Genomic DNA, 16,291 nt, shown 5'->3' on the forward strand with positions numbered 1-16,291 from the left:
AAGAAAACTTTATATAAATATTCAGTTTTTTCCATATTCCAACTGCATCCACCAAGAATATTTTATATACTATAAATGTTAAGTTTTTGTTTTTTTTCCATATTCCATAAGGAACACTATATAACTGTTACTAAATATAGAATATCATATTGTATTGTGAACACTGTAGGGAATGTTGGTAGTTTACTGGACTGTAGCATGGCCGTTGGAAGTCCCTCCCTGAATTCTATCTAAGGCAGCTCTGAAATTACACACAAAATTCTATAAATAGATCATAACCCTCAACCCACTCAATTTCTTAAATGGACTTGTCCAGCTTTCATGTCCACTGTTAATTTTAGGGATTTCAAGATGAAAAACTTATAAAAGTTACTTTAACCTATTCAGCCAACTTTATAAAGCTTGGTCAGACTGCATCAATGTGCATTCTGGCCTTGCTCTGAACTGGTGCCAATGGTAACCAATGGTTACCAATCATTGCCAATGATTAATTACCTTCAGTTCAAGCTGGTTACAGATTGAACATTCATTTTCTTCAAAACTAATGTTAAGAGTGACATATAAAACCCAACAGGCCACTTCATACATATGTATTATGTTGAATTTATACAAGACATGTCTACATTTTTAAAATTGTAAGTTACACTAGCACTGTAAGGTTAATTTAAGGAATTTCCACTTTCCTGATGAGAAAGACCTTGGGGTACCTCTCTGTGTAGTGCATTGAATGTCTACTCTATGTACAGGTGGGCACCTGAGTAGAAACCACCGCCATTCTGTAAGCTAGCTGAATACATGTAGCTTACTTACATGAAAGAATCCCAAAGTCTCTGGCAGGATTTAAACCCACAGCTGTGAGGAGCAAGTGATTTGAATTCAACAGCACATAAAAACTAACAATAGTAAATTAGTAATGCTCATAAGAAATTATATTAAACATTAACCTACTGAATTTGTGAAATGGATTTAACCAGCTTTGAATTTGGAACAGTCCATTCCTAATCAAAGGGATTTCAGTATCAAATTACAAATATTGAGCTGCCAACAGTATAGAGCCTGGTCAGACTTTACGGATGTGCAGGCTGGCCTGGCTCTATACTGGTGGCAAAGGCTAACCACTTGGTTCAAGCAGATTAATGGTTAAATATAAAGATAAATCAACAAATACATACTGGGAATCTCTAATTTGAGACCTAATCCTTTCTTTCATTGCCTGACCACTGGCCTTTTTCTCTAAACCTATCAACTCTTCTATAGTTGCTTTGTAACCTGTGTACAGAAATAAAGTAATTATAGTATGTACCCCTCAGAAAATCCTGCTTGTTTAGCTCTAGTCTTTTTATACTAACATTATTTAAAGTGACATTATGCTCATATTTTCAAGTCAAGTTGAGATGAATTGACTTTATATTTAAACTAGAAATGTGTCATCATGCCACGGATGCCCCCGCATGCAGCCAAAATTTCAGATGTTATAATATTTAGTTCCAAATTTGTTTGCACAAATTATTTTTTTCATTTTAAGTTCAAAGCCCTTAAAACTTTTCAATGTTAACACAAACCATTTCCATACAATGTTCAAGGCACTGAAATTATTCAGTCTTAACCTTTTGAAAATAGCATATTTCATATTTGTAGCCATTATACATTTCCACAAAAGTATGAGTGCTGAAACTGAAAGTTCAAAAATTTTCCAACATTCAAGAAAGATAAGTTTGTCCAAAATCATTGAACCACGACCAAATTCAAACTTAAACTGCTTATTCCTAAGATGTATCTATATTATTTTCAAAGTGAAAGGGACATAACTCTGCCAAAAAATCATTGAACCATGACCAAATTTCAACTTGACCTGCCCATTCCTTTGACATATCCATATGTTAAATTTAAGTTGAATATGTAACACTGTTGGGTAGATAATGAACAGAAACTGTAAATTTCATATTATTTTCAAAGTGAAAGGCGCTTTCCTCTGCCAAAAATCATTGAACCATGACCAAATTTGAACTTGGCCTGGGCATTCCAAAAACATATCCATATGTCAAATTTGAGTTGAATGTGTTGTACCGGTGGGGAGATAATAAACAGAAACTGAAAATTTCATATTATTTTCAAAGTGAAAGGGACATAACTCTGCCAAAAATCATTGAACCATGACCAAATTTCAACTTGACCTGCGCATTCCTTTGACATATCCATATGTCAAGATTGAGTTGAATGTGTTGTACCGTTGGGGAGATAATGAACGGAAACTGAAAATTTCATATTGTTTTCAAAGTGAAAGGGGCATAACTCTGCCAAAAATCGTCGAACCATGACCAAATTCGAACTTGACCTGTCTTTTATCATGACATATCCATATGTCAAATTTGAGTTGAATGTGTTGTACCGTTGGGGAGATAATGAACGGAAACTGAAAATTTCATATTATTTTCAAAGTAAAAGGGGCATAACTCTGCCAAAAATCATCGAACCATGACCAAATTCGAACTTGACCTGTATTTTATCATGACATATTCATATGTCAAATTTGAGTTGAATGTGTTGTACCGTTGGGGAGATAATGAACGGAAACTGAAAATTTCATATCTTTTTCAAAGTAAAAGGGGCATAACTCTGCCAAAAATCATCGAACCATGACCAAATTCAAACTTGACCTGTATTTTCTCATGACATATCCATATGCCAAATATTAGTTGAATGTGTGCAACGGTTACTAAGATAATGAACGGAAACTGATGATGACGGAATGACAGAATGACAGAAGGACGGAATGACGGAACAGGGTAACACAATATGCCCCAGCCATTACATGGCGGGGGTATAAAAAATTGACTGTTAAAATGGTGTTTGACCAACAGTTGATATTGGAAACGTTCTGGATAAAATTATAAATCTGCCTAAAATATAAAAAGAATGCCCCACTCTTTTTATTAACTGAGCGTTAGAGGTAAATTCTAATAGATATTTACAGAAATTTTATTTGGATCTGTGCATTATTTATTGTTTATGGTTTATTGTTTATGGAAAGTAAATTATTAAATTAAAAGGAATTATTGCAAAATGTAACTTAATTTTTGATATTCGCCTGTTCACTCACTATATACCCTTGAATGGGCATAATGTCACTTTAATTGACTTTAATTTTAAATAAATGCTACTAGTAGGACAGCATGCTCTACTATTTTCAATGCTTGATAGTAAAACAAGAGCCTGGATAATGTAGAATTTTCAAAAAGGGCCATTTTTCTGTCAAAAACCATGTAATGGACCTTGGACATTCATGCAAGTGTGTAAAGTTTCAAGCCATTTCCTTCAGAAGTTTTGAATAACCAACTTAACCAAAGTGTGAAGAGACCCCTGGGTGAGTACAATACAAAGTAGCTCTCTCTTGGAGGGCTGAGCTAAAAAAAGCCTTGCTCTAAAATGGCGGCATAGGTAATTTATTATGAACGCCACTGAATAACAAAGACTTTAGTGTCAAAAAGAATATTTCATATTATTCACAATTACATTTTGACTTACAATAGCTTTTATTTTAGCTAGACTACCAATAAACGTTTTTTGGCAGGATTTTTAAGCAGTTTGCCAGAGCCTACACTTTCGAAAGGAAAGTATAACTTCTGTACATGCCAGAGGTACAATGCAAAAGACCATTTAAAGGATTCCATGATCAATCGCAACAAAACCTGCACCATCCAGGAATCAAATCAAGGTCACCCAATTTACAGTCGAACAATCAATCTATTGTGCTAAGCAGACAGTTTATATTTAAACAATGACATCTTTTACATCAGTTATTCTAATACAGTGGAAAATTCTCATACAGTGTTTGGAAAATCTATTTTCCTAAATAAAATTAAATTCAAATGAACAGAGAACAACCATAACAATAATATTTTGATTACTTGAGCCGCGCCATGACAAAACCAACATAATGGGTTTGCGACCAGCATGGATCCAGACCAGCCTGTGCATCCGCACAGTCTGATCAGGATCCATGCTGTTCGCTATTAGTTTCTCTACTTGTAATAGGGTTTGTAAGCGAACAGCATGGATCCTGATCAGACTGCGCGGAAGCACAGGCTGTTCTGGATCCATGCTGGTCGCAACGCACTATGTTGGTTTTGTCATGACGCGGCTAAAATTTTGTAATCCGTAATGATGTGAAATAGGTTATAATAATGGTAAATAGATTTACCTGTGATATTATGTAAGACATGAACATGTTTATCCCCTGCACTAAGCAAATACTTTCCTGAGTTGTCAAAACCAATTTGTGCTGACGGCTCTGTAATAAAAACAACAACATGTTAAATAATTTCAAATAAAGAAGTTCACAAATATTTATAATTTCTAATAACCAGAAATGATTATTTGTTCAAATGAATATTTATAATAGACTAACTCTGGAATTAAGAAAATTTGGGTTTTTCCCCAGCTAATCTGTAGGTACAAACAAACTTTTACAGGTACAGCTTCAAAAATAAGCTCAACAGATTCACTGTGTGCACTGTGAAGCTATAACAGTAAAAGATTGCTTTTACGTACGGATTAGCTGGGAAAAACCCACATTTGCCAACTTCCAGATTACATCTTTTATAGAAGATTGTTTGTTTGTTTCATTTTACGCCTTTTCCCAACAGTATTTCAGTCATATAGGCAGGTAGTTTACTAACCATCGTTCCTGGAGCTATTATAGAAGAACACGCATTGATAAATGAAACTGTGCTGACAGCAACTGTACCTACCCATACTACCAGTGCAGACCAAGATCAGCTGGCACATCTGTGTGCTGTCTGATCACGGTCTGCAATATTGGCTTTTCAGTCAGTTTTTTTTATCAATTTTCCATAAAAATGAAGAATTGTTTTGTACAGACTGGTAAGTTCATTTAGGATATTTCCCATGGTAAGAGTTTAAAATCATGATTTTTACCTGAATGAACATTTTCTATGAGTTCTTCATCATTTCCTGACGAGTTACACACATATATAGACGTTTCTTGAGCAATAGCCACCGTTCTACCGTCGGGCGATAATGATACGAGACAAGGTCCTGATAACGGTAACTTTCCGGTAAATAATAAATATGGATCTTGATTCATATCATAGCGTACTGTAAAATAAAGAAAGTTAAAAGATAAAATTATCTTAGCAAAATATCATGCTGAATTTGAAGGTTATATAGATAAAGTGGATCTTTTTTAAGAAAATTCAAACAAATAATTGTACGACTACCTAAAATAGAAATAACATCTTGACAAGCTCATCTTTTTTCATCAAACTGCAGATAAACTGTTTGTTTTTTGCTTTATTTTATTTTTACGATGATTTTCACACATTTTTTTAACATATTTTTGCGGTTGATCCTCCTGACCGACTTTCCTGGATAACTAACCAGTAATTACCAAATTCTCTACTAATTTGTTTGTTTTACGTCACACAGGTCATATGGCGATGTTCCAGCTTTACTGGTGGAGGAAAACCTCAGGTGCCCTTCCGTGCATTATTTCAAGCATGAACGGGTACTTGAGTAGAACCCAACCAACGTTGTGTAAGCTAGCTGGATAGCTTCCTCACATGAAAGCATCCAAAGTCCCTGTGGGGATTCGAACCAACACTGGTGACATTCTCTACTACTGACTGGCTACTAAGGCTGCATGATTTCTTAATCAGCAACGTGAGACAAATGACCATTACACACAATGTCCGGGATTAATTGTTATAGATAGACTCAATGTTCAAGGTCAAATGTCACAGAGATATTTCCCCTCATCTAAGGAACAAACAAGCCACCCTTGGATTACAAATCTAGTGCTTTCCCTATTTAGCTAAGCATAGACTGCAGAATTACTGACTACAATTTCTACAATAAATACTGATACATGTGCTGATTAGTTTTGCTAAAAGTCATGTAAGATAAAATTTTAATTAATGTAAGATAAAATTTTAATTAATATCAAGAAAAATTGTAACAAACAGGAGCTGTAAACAGGTGTGTATATTAGTTCTGAAATAATTGTATTACAGTAAACTTACTGTTAGTGTCCCAGTATTTCCAGGTACCATCTTTTGAAGCTGATGCCATTCTGATAAAAAAATAAATTATATATCTATTAAGACCTTTGTCTACAGGTGGAAACAGATTCTACCCATGTGACCAGTGCAGACCAAGATCAGCCAGGATGTCTGTGCTGCCCTGAACATGGTCTGCACTGTTCACTGTTCAATCACTACATATTTTGAAATTTTCCTACATAACGTCCAAACTGGAAGATGGTGAATTCATTTTATAACATGGAACGTCTTGCATACATTTATGATGCTGACTTACATGCCTTTATATTTTTAAATCAAATTATTAAAAAAGTCGGTAGCAAAGAAATTGAGGAAAATGGCAAATTTGAATAATACAGACATTATACTTCATATAAAGGTAATGTAAGTCACCATTTTTGTTTTGTTAAATATTTTGGTTACTGGCAAATATTTCTAATTTAGAAATCTAAATTTGTAATGTCTCTTGTCTTTCTAAAAAGTTTAAGTGAAAAAAAATGTCGATGTCATATTTTCCCTTTACTGTGGGGAATACCTTTGGACACAGCCTGCCTCTTTTTACTTGGTGGAAACTTAATAATTATAGGAAAAAGCCTGTTTGTTTAAAATGCTTTATGTGATATTCCGATCAGATTTCTATGTTTTGTTGTAAAATTAGAAATACTATTTCAAATGGCCTGATACAATTTGCATATGACAAAACTATGTCAATCCAAAATTTATACAACAGTTTACCTGGTAGAATCATTATTAAATCCAAAACAATAAACACCAGCGGAGTGGCCTTTTAACTCAAATGCTCGTTTCACTTCTTGGAAATCTCCTGTTTTTGTAAAGCATACTTCCCAAACCTTCACATCTGGGGTAAATCCTATATAATATACATAAAAACAAATTACTTGATTATAATCAATACAAGTTTAGACGGAATTCACAAGTAGAAGTATATTCATTACTGAGAAGAACTATAAAATAGCATGTAAATATTCTTTAAATTCATTTTTAAGTCTTTTCACAGAATGTTTCTGATTCTTTTAGAAAGAAGTATAGAAATGCTTGTGTTACTTCATATATTTGACATCAAATTAAATTGTATGGACAAAACTGAGGTTTTTTTTTTAACATGATGGGACTGGATATATTTTTTCCGAGATTAATGTTCCATTTGACTAGTAACTTTTGTGCAAATTTCCAGTTCATTCCCTTACCCAGTTTTCCAGAATAATCAGTTTTATTGTACAAAATAGCCCCAAAATGAAAAGCACTGCAACACTTTCTGCTCAAATCAATAGGTCATATGGCACAGAAACAGGAAAGATGAATCATGATTTTAGCTAACCTCAGGTGTTACAAACTTCAAAGCAACACCAGGGGTCAAAACCACCTCACATGCTGGAGCTTAGAGATGTACAGACTCCAGTTATTCTAACCCCATTTACATGCCTCTTAGGATAATGCAGGATAAATGGTGGCTGGAATTCTTTTGCCTCAACCATTAAAGGCATTCCCTCAGCCACAAGGAGGTTTAACATGCAAGAAGCTATAAGCTAATAGTCAAAGTATCGAATATGTTCCTTGAATGAACCAGTAGTGAGCAATGACTTTTACCTGAGGAAGCAACAAATCTCCCACACGGAGATACGGCCCCGTATGAATTGTTCATATGATTAGTGTTGATCTCATTTAACACGTCACCTGAAATAATCATTTATGAAATTATAACACTGAATTTAGTATGTCATAATATATCTACACTGAAACCAGAAATACAGGAGTTAAATTTCTGTTTCTCTTTTATCATTTGTAAGCATCTCATCAAGCATTTCACTAAAAGTGTATACCACAAAACTATTTAAATAAAAGTGCAATATTTGGTTTGGGATAAACAGTGAACTAGCAAGTACAAATGTAGTTTTTAAAATCGCAAAAATAATCAAACCATACAAAAAATGCAAAACATTTCAGATATTTTTTTCTAAAATTTAACAAAACGGAATGCCTTAATCCTGGCATTTTGACTGTAAAGTATCTAAAACAGAAAATAAAGTAGACCGCAGAATGCAAATATACTTTGAAGGTCTTACTAAATTACAGAAATCAGTACTTTCTACCATCCCAACTTTTATTATCATTATCATCAAAATGAACAATAAATAAAGCATATAGAGAAGTATAATATACCTTTTATAGACCAGACTATCATGGTTGTATCAGATGAGATTGTCATGATATATTTACCATTGCTGGCTATACCCACATTAATAATCTCTGCTTTATGTTTCTGTTGTAAACAAAAAATAATAAACTTTGATAAAATCGAATTATATATATTTGTATCTAGAATGATAATCAAGAAATAATTATATAAGTCTTTTTCTTCAACTTATAAAAATCATATCCAGACTGTGGCCCCACTACTTTTTGCAAGGTAGCGAAGAGTAACAGAGTGAAAACGACAATCTGATTTTAATGAGATTGTTTCTACCATTACATTACACTGCTTTAAATCTCTAAAACAAGGACCTTTTTTCCTGTAATCCATTTTTAATTTTCCAAATTCTATTTTCCGGCACTGCCTCTTTTGATCCTGACAAGTTACATCAATGCTAAGATCAGTAGAATAGCCCCTACTTTTTATTTCAGAATGTTGAGCCCAAAAAAAAACTCGAAAATATTATTCATATTATTGTATAAACTTACCTGAGGAAAATCTATAGCCCCAGTAATATTACCAGGGCTTCCATCATCTTTCTTCCCGATTCTAAATACCCGAACTGTATTAGCGTTCCCAAGACTAACTGCAAATGCCCTAAAATAGAAAATTAACTAATTACAATGTATATACACATGTACACCTTGTCACCTAAGTGCTTTGTTTGTTTGATTTGGGTTTTACATCACACCGACACAGTATAGGTCATTTGGCGACGTTCCAGCTTTACTGGTGGAGGAACACCTCAGATGCAACTCTGTGCATTTTTTCAGGCACTAAAGGGTACCTGAGTAGAGCCACCGACGTTCTGTAAGCTAGCTGGATAGCTTCCTCACATGAAAGAATCCAAAGTCCCTGTCGGGATTCGAACCCACTGCGGTGACTGGCAAGTGGTTTGAAGTCAACTATCTTAATCACCTTAGTGCAATAACTGATTAACTCCCATTAAATTAAGAAGGACTTATTCTGTATCTGTACTAAGGTGACGAATAATTCTGGGTCTTCAGTTATAAAAGGAGCAAGTGTACAGCAGTGTTTGATTGGAGCTGAAATTAAAATTTCAGTACCATGCTGTTTAGAGTAATAGAAAGAAATAGTTGGACCTTTCAAATTTCAATATAGCCAGCAGGCTTTGATCAGTTTACCTTCTTTTAAAAAAGTTGCGTCATTCATAACAAGGGGCTTCATGCTGATCTGTTTAAACAGGTACAGTTGGTTTTTAGCTAAAAATTGGTTAGAAAATTCAATACCGGGTAACCGCGGTCAATAATTAACAAGGAGTCCAAAAAGTTTTTTCCATTGATTTTAAATTTTACATTATTATTTTATTTTATAACAAAATATGACAATTTCTTTGTATATAAGTTGTACTCAAAAATGCATTTTTTCCTGATCTGATCAAGTTACTGATTTTATACTGTTGACATAAGCAAATAATTTTTCATCACTGGTAAACAGTTCATAAAACTTGTATAACAAACTTACTTTGAATCTGGACTGAACTTCACTCTTGTTGCATGGTCCAGATCAACATTTCCTCTAATTGACCTGTAATTTACATAAAACTGATTAGCTGTAACACTATTTATATGTTTCTGATAACGCCAGCAAATCGTCATGTTATTTTACAAATGTATATCAAGATTTGAAACTTCTGCATTTGGTTGAACAAAAAATGTAAATGAAATGACATTGAAGGACTTATATAAGTACTTGATATAAATTGTTCAAAATAATGTATAACTGTTAAGTTGTTTTCAATGATTAATCAGTTTAGGTTAACCATTTATTTTAATAGAAATTCATTTTTCAACTACTTTTCAAGTACCTGCTCCATACAAAATATGTAAGAAATTTCAAATAGAGTTATCAGTATGTACACTGCACAAATGTACCAAGACACTTACATAGCAATTATGATCAATACATTAAGGCAGAGTTTACTGCTATTGAAAGTAACTGGTTAGGGATGCTTAATAGCAATTATGATCAACACATTTAGACAGAGTTTACTGCTATTGAAAGTACATGTAATTGGTGAGGGATGCATAATTAACACAAGGTTCAGGATTCTAAGTTTTAAGGCTGTTATATAAATAATGTAACAAAAATATATTAATAAGAGAAATTAAAGAATTTTAAAAGAAGTAGGAGGAAGACTTACTTGTGCTCTTTCTGCTCAAATTCTTTTGTAGACCACATTAATATTGAACGATCTGAGAACAAAATAAATGAACAGTGCAATATGTCTGTCATTGTTACACCATTATAAGTAACAAGATATGTTTGTAAAACATGTATGCCCCCTATCAGCAGCCAATTAGTCATGTGATAAGGTTATTATGACTTCTGACCCAGTGATCAAACAATTAATAAGGGTTATCAAGTATCTGCTGGTCATGACCTTAACCTTTGACCCCTTGACCCAAAACTCAATAGGGGTCATCTGCTGGTCACGACCAATCATCATACAAAGTTTGAAGTTCCTAGGCCTAAGCGTTTTTAGTTAATTGATCGGAAACCGTTTTAACATACAAGGTCAATGTGACCTTGACCTTTGACCCCTTGACCCCAAAATCAATAGGTCATCTGCTGGTCATGACCAATCACCATACCATGTTTGAAGTTCCTAGGCCAAAGGGTTCTTAAGTTATTGATTTGAAAGCATTTTTACCTACAAGGTCAATGTGACCTTGTCCTTTGACCCCTTAACCCCAAAATCAATAGGGGTCATCTACTGGTCATGACCAATAATCATACCAAGTTTGAAGTTCCTAGGCCTAAAGGTTCTTTAGTTATTGATCGGAAACCGCTTTTTATTAAGAGGTCAATGTGACCTTGACCTTTGACCCATTGACCCCAAAGTCAATAGGGGTCATCTACTGATCATGACCAATCACCATATCAAGTTTGAAGTCCCTAGGCCTAAGGGTTCTTTCGTTATTGATCGGAAACCGTTTTTACCTACAAGGTCAATGTGACCTTGACCTTTGACCCCTTAACCCCAAAATCAATAGGGGTCATCTGCTGGTCATGACTAATCACCATACCAAGTTTGAAGTTCCTAGGCATAAGGGTTCTTTAGTTATTGATCGGAAACCGTTTTTACCTACAAAGTCAATGTGACCTTGACCTTTGACCCCTTAACCCCAAAATCAATAGGGGTCATCTGCTGGTCATGACCAATCACCATACCAAGTTTGAAGTTCCTAGGCCTAAGGGTTCTTTCGTTATTGATCGGAAATCGTTTTTACCTACAAGGTCAATGTGACCTTGACCTTTGACCCATTAATCCCAAAATCAATAGGGGTTTTTCTGCTGGTCATTCCAATCACCATACCAAGTTTGAAGTTCCTAGGCCTAAGGGTTCTTTTGTTATTGATCAGAAACCGTTTTTACCCAAGAGGTCAATGTGACCTTGGCCTTTGACCCCTTGACCCTAAAATCAATAGGGGTCATCTACTGATCATGACCAATCACCATACCAAGTTTGAAGTTCCTAGGCCTTAAAGTTCTTTAGTTATTGATCGGAAACCATTATTGCTTACAAGGTCAATGTGACCTTGACCTTTGACCCCTTGACCCCAAAATCAATAGGGGTCATCTACTGATCATGACCAATCACCATACCAAGTTTGAAGTTCCTAAGCCTTAAAGGTCTTTAGTTATTGATCGGAAACCGTTTTTGCTTACAAGGTCAATGTGACCTTGACCTTTGACCCCTTGACCCCAAAATCAATAGGGGTCATCTACTGGTCATGACCAATCACCATACCAAGTTTGAAGTTCCTAGGCCTAAGGGTTCTTTAGTTATCACTCGGAAACCATTTGGTCTACGGACCGACGGACCAACGGACCGACGGACCAACGGACCGACGGACCGACAAGTGCAAAGCAATATACCCCCTTTTCTTCGAAATGGGGGCATAATAATTAGGCTGGTTCATTTGGTAGATAAATTCTTTTATCACATTAACCACAGCGCAGGAGTGTAATAAAGCCATTTAATGAAAATGATATTACACTAGTGTAATAGCGCTTAACATTTTGATGTGACGTCATTTGCTCTATATAAAAACAAAGCGTTAAAGCACACTAATGTTAGCGTTATTGAAAAATTACTCATTTTTATAGTTAACTGTTCTTTTTTTATATATGTGATAAATAGAATATAACATTTATCTAGACTCAATACTAAATTTATTAAACTTGTTGAATAGAACAATATTATGCTCGCCATGGTTTTATTCAACTTGTTCAATAAATTTAGTATTAAACTACATTGTACACTCATTCAATATCCTCTATTTTTCTGTCAAACACATTCATGTATGAATTCATATTTGTAAGGCTATAATTACATTTGTATCACTATGTCTTGTATTATATAATGCAGTAGAATTTATGTTATGTACATTATTTACTTAAATTCAAACTATTACAGTACTGGTGGTAAAAAACCAAACAGAAATGCATTTCATTACTGCAGTTAAATTTTACAATCATACAAGTTACTTCATTTCTATATATGTCAATTGCTAACTGTTTCACTAAACACAGTTCCTTTATGCATTTTTTCCAGCACATTCCATTATGTACACCATTTTAATTTTATATACCGTTTTAATTCTATAATGTGTTGTACATGCTACTTCTTCATTGTATGGAAGTCTTATAACTAGCAGGCCTAAACATACCTTCTGCAACCGTGATCACATATTTTCCATTAGGGCTAAAGTCCATATCTAATATCCTTGCACCGTGTCCTTTAAGTGAACTTGCCAACCATTTATGAGCGAATGTAGACTGCTGAGATTTCACCTTGGTTTTTCCAGCTGGCTTAACCTTTTTATTGGCCTGTTTTTCTTGCTTGTTGGCAGGTTTTGAATCATTCTTGTCTTCCTCTTTCTCTACAGAAATTAAATCATATTTTATTTCAGTAACAAGTTAACAATTGGTTATACTAATAACAGTGTCTATTCTAGGACGCGCGATTGCGAGATTCACGCTAATATTTCAAAGATTGCGCACAATTCAAAATCATGTGAGTGAAAATCGCGCATCTAAAAAAAGTTAATAAAATCGTAAAAAATTCTGGAAAAAAAGTGATCCCTAGCAAGCATAATTCCATCTCGCATTTTATTTGGTTGTTTTGTTTACATTTACACCGGAAACTGAAGGGAGGTAACTGTAAGCTAATTATAATAATTTAGTACATTATGGTACTGGTTACGTGAGTTGACGGAAATTAACGGAATGTTTCGTACCTACCGGAACTAGTGTGCTAGGTCTGACAGTTGGGCGCCATTTTAGTGTAGTAAATAATCAAGAAATCCTAGCTTGGCTACGATTTAGACGTAAAAGATAGGTTGATTGTTTGTATTGTCAATCCCTTGATAATCAATCGCGACAGTTCTATAAAAATTTGTTTTCGTTCATAAATTAAGGGAGGACAACTTCTGCTGCCTTAATTGAATATTTTCGTTTTAAATATTTCATCGGTTGAACGCCTCAGTGTAAACTTAATGCAGACGATTTAACATTGGCAGTTTATATTGGCACCCCTTGATTTTGAAAATCGCCCCCTTTTTTGAAATAGAGGGGGGAAAATCACGCCTATTTTTGAATTCCTAGAATAGACACTGTAATAAATCATTAATGAACAAGTATTTGATATTATATTAAAAAGTTGGGTAGAATTTAGTTTGGCGGACTCCAAATCTCATTAAAATCAGTTTATACTCATAGTTTTATGCTCCAATTTACTCTTCACTAGCGGAAGCGAATGGAGCGTCAGTAGAGATATGATTTTAATGAGATTGCCAGACCCCTGTGTGTATGTCCTCAAAACTGTCTAGATCCTTGTAGAATGACAGAAAAGGAAGACAGATAAAGAAGCGCGATTTTGAGCCTTAAAAATGGTAGACAGACGTTTCACTATTGAGACGGTTCACACCAAGACGGTTCACACCAAGACGTTTCACTCCCAAATGGGAGTGAAACGTCTTGAAGACGTTTCACTCCCTTTTTATACCAAAATTATTTTGATACTTATGATATACTAACATAGACCTTATACACATATTTTGCATTTCATTGTTTAAGACTTACAAAAAATAATCATTACATAGTCAATATATTTAATATATCGATATTTTTTATTATTTGAGTGATATTTATTACTTTACTGGTAATGATTTCAATATATTTAAACTGATACTTATAATATAGATGTTTTTGTTGTTCTTTCTATGTTATTCTATTTTTTTTATTTACTATAAATAGAATTTTCTCATGTTGTTACACTGATAATAAAAGTGATATTTCAGAAATGTGTCTTTCATTTACACCTCTTATCACTCAACCCATAATTAAATGATACCATTGAAATCAACAAAATGAAACATTAAATTAAATTTCCTATTTACACTGTTTAATATGAATGAAATTACAATTTGTTAACTTTCCTAGTAAAAATCTCTAAAAATTGGGAGTGAAACGTCCATACAATTGACAAAATGGGAGTGAAACGTCTAGGTGTGAACCGTCTTGGGAGTGAAACGTCTCAATAGTGAAACGTCTTGGGAGTGAAACGTCTGACATTCCTTAAAAATCCAGAATACATTAACAGATTATTTAGGCAACATTTTTTATTTCACAACTAACTAGATCTATAGTCTTGAATTTAGATACAAGGGTCAAGGGAAAATCACAACCAAGACAAAATTACAGGAAGTACTCAACTTGATTCATTGTGAAATTTGAAACAGAAAGTAATTCAGTGTAAGATAAAAAAAATACCTTCATTTTCTGTAGTTTTTCGGCTCATTGTGAAAAAAAGCATAATCAGCAAAACTACAGCTCCAACGGCCGCAGTAACAGCAAATGCCGGCACAGAATTTTCTTGATCCATTTTCTTGCAAAATTGATTATTTCAGCACAAATTGAAATGTTGTCGCGTGTAATTTTGTCTTTCGTTAGAATGTTTTTCTAATACAAATTAGTAAAAATTACATGTAGCTATTCTTACAGATAACCGCCGGCAAAAGAAAAATGAAAGAACAGGTTACAAATATATATGGCATTTTACTCATTATAATGATCATAATTTCATTAATGAAACGAATTTTTTTATGAAACAATTTAGCAAAAACATAGCCGCATTATTTAAAAGTAAAGAGTCTGAAATATACTTCTGAAAATTTAATTTGTCATATATTTTCGCGACAGGTAAAACTTTGATCTATCTATCTATCTATCTATCTCTGGATACTGCCAACCCCTCTTACGAGTGTTACAGGCAGGTATACATTGTATACATTTAAGAAACAGCTTTAAGATACAAGGGAATCCGGGAACCAGTCCCTAGCTATTATTGAATAGACCCCTTGGTTCTTTTACATGCCCAGTGTATAGCACTGATACATGCGAGGATTTCCTGGATTTCTTACCAGTACACCTCTATGTAGGTGGGAAACACTGAAAGTGTCTCTGAAAAAATCCCAAGGGTGTAACCCAGGATCGAACCCGGGACCTCAGGAGTGATAGTCAGTGGTTTAACCAACTGAGCTATCGCGCCACCTACAAAAAAGGATGTCCCGCGAACCGGATACGAACCAGTGACCTAAGGATCTACAGTCCTCCGCTCTACCGCTGAGCTATCGCGATCTACTGTAGTCTAGTGTAGTTTTATCAGTTTATGATCTGATAGACATCATGATAATTTAAGAAATAATTAACATCTTACCTTATAATAAAACAGAATAATATGAAATTAGGCAAAGCCTATGAATGGGAAAAATGGTTAAAAATCCTTCTTTTTTTATTTCTAATTTTTCGTTCTTAAGGTGTCATTTGGTATTTCATGTTTTGATCTGTTTTCACTCGGAACACCTGTAGGATTATAATTTAGTCGAAAAGTTGTTATTGTTCCGTTATCGGAATACCCCACCAATTATTATTGAGTTACATTGAAAATAGCAGCGCCCAACTAGATATGACACTGAAAATTTTACTGAAA

At 34.2% G+C, this 16,291-nt stretch overlaps 2 protein-coding genes and 1 non-coding gene across 3 annotated transcripts in view; 1 reads left to right on the forward strand and 2 right to left on the reverse strand.

Annotated features, from left to right (window-relative positions):
* On the reverse strand, window positions 1-15,290 carry LOC132732261 (transducin beta-like protein 2). Its single transcript, XM_060718650.1, has 13 exons — window positions 15,073-15,290; window positions 12,969-13,181; window positions 10,436-10,487; window positions 9,757-9,819; window positions 8,760-8,868; window positions 8,241-8,340; window positions 7,668-7,754; window positions 6,795-6,930; window positions 6,042-6,091; window positions 4,939-5,118; window positions 4,202-4,291; window positions 1,173-1,269; window positions 1-241 (listed from the first exon to the last, which is right to left on the reverse strand). Exons 1-13 carry the CDS (start codon window positions 15,182-15,184, stop codon window positions 184-186), a joined length of 1,347 nt encoding a protein of 448 aa, XP_060574633.1. The 5' UTR covers window positions 15,185-15,290; the 3' UTR covers window positions 1-183.
* Window positions 15,218-16,291, forward strand: part of LOC132732262 (THO complex subunit 6 homolog) — a 14,811-nt gene continuing 13,737 nt past the window's right edge. Inside the window, exon 1 of the mRNA XM_060718651.1 lies at window positions 15,218-15,336. Within this exon, the coding sequence (XP_060574634.1) occupies window positions 15,325-15,336 (12 nt within the window). The 5' untranslated portion in view covers window positions 15,218-15,324. The remainder of the gene's footprint in view (window positions 15,337-16,291) is intronic.
* On the reverse strand, window positions 15,868-15,939 carry Trnay-gua (transfer RNA tyrosine (anticodon GUA)). Its single transcript has one exon. It is a non-coding gene; the product is annotated as a tRNA-Tyr (tRNA).

This window comes from Ruditapes philippinarum, unplaced genomic scaffold (assembly GCF_026571515.1).
Source record: "Ruditapes philippinarum isolate M1 unplaced genomic scaffold, ASM2657151v2 ctg504_1_1_1_1, whole genome shotgun sequence".
NCBI classification, from domain to species: domain Eukaryota; kingdom Metazoa; phylum Mollusca; class Bivalvia; order Venerida; family Veneridae; genus Ruditapes; species Ruditapes philippinarum.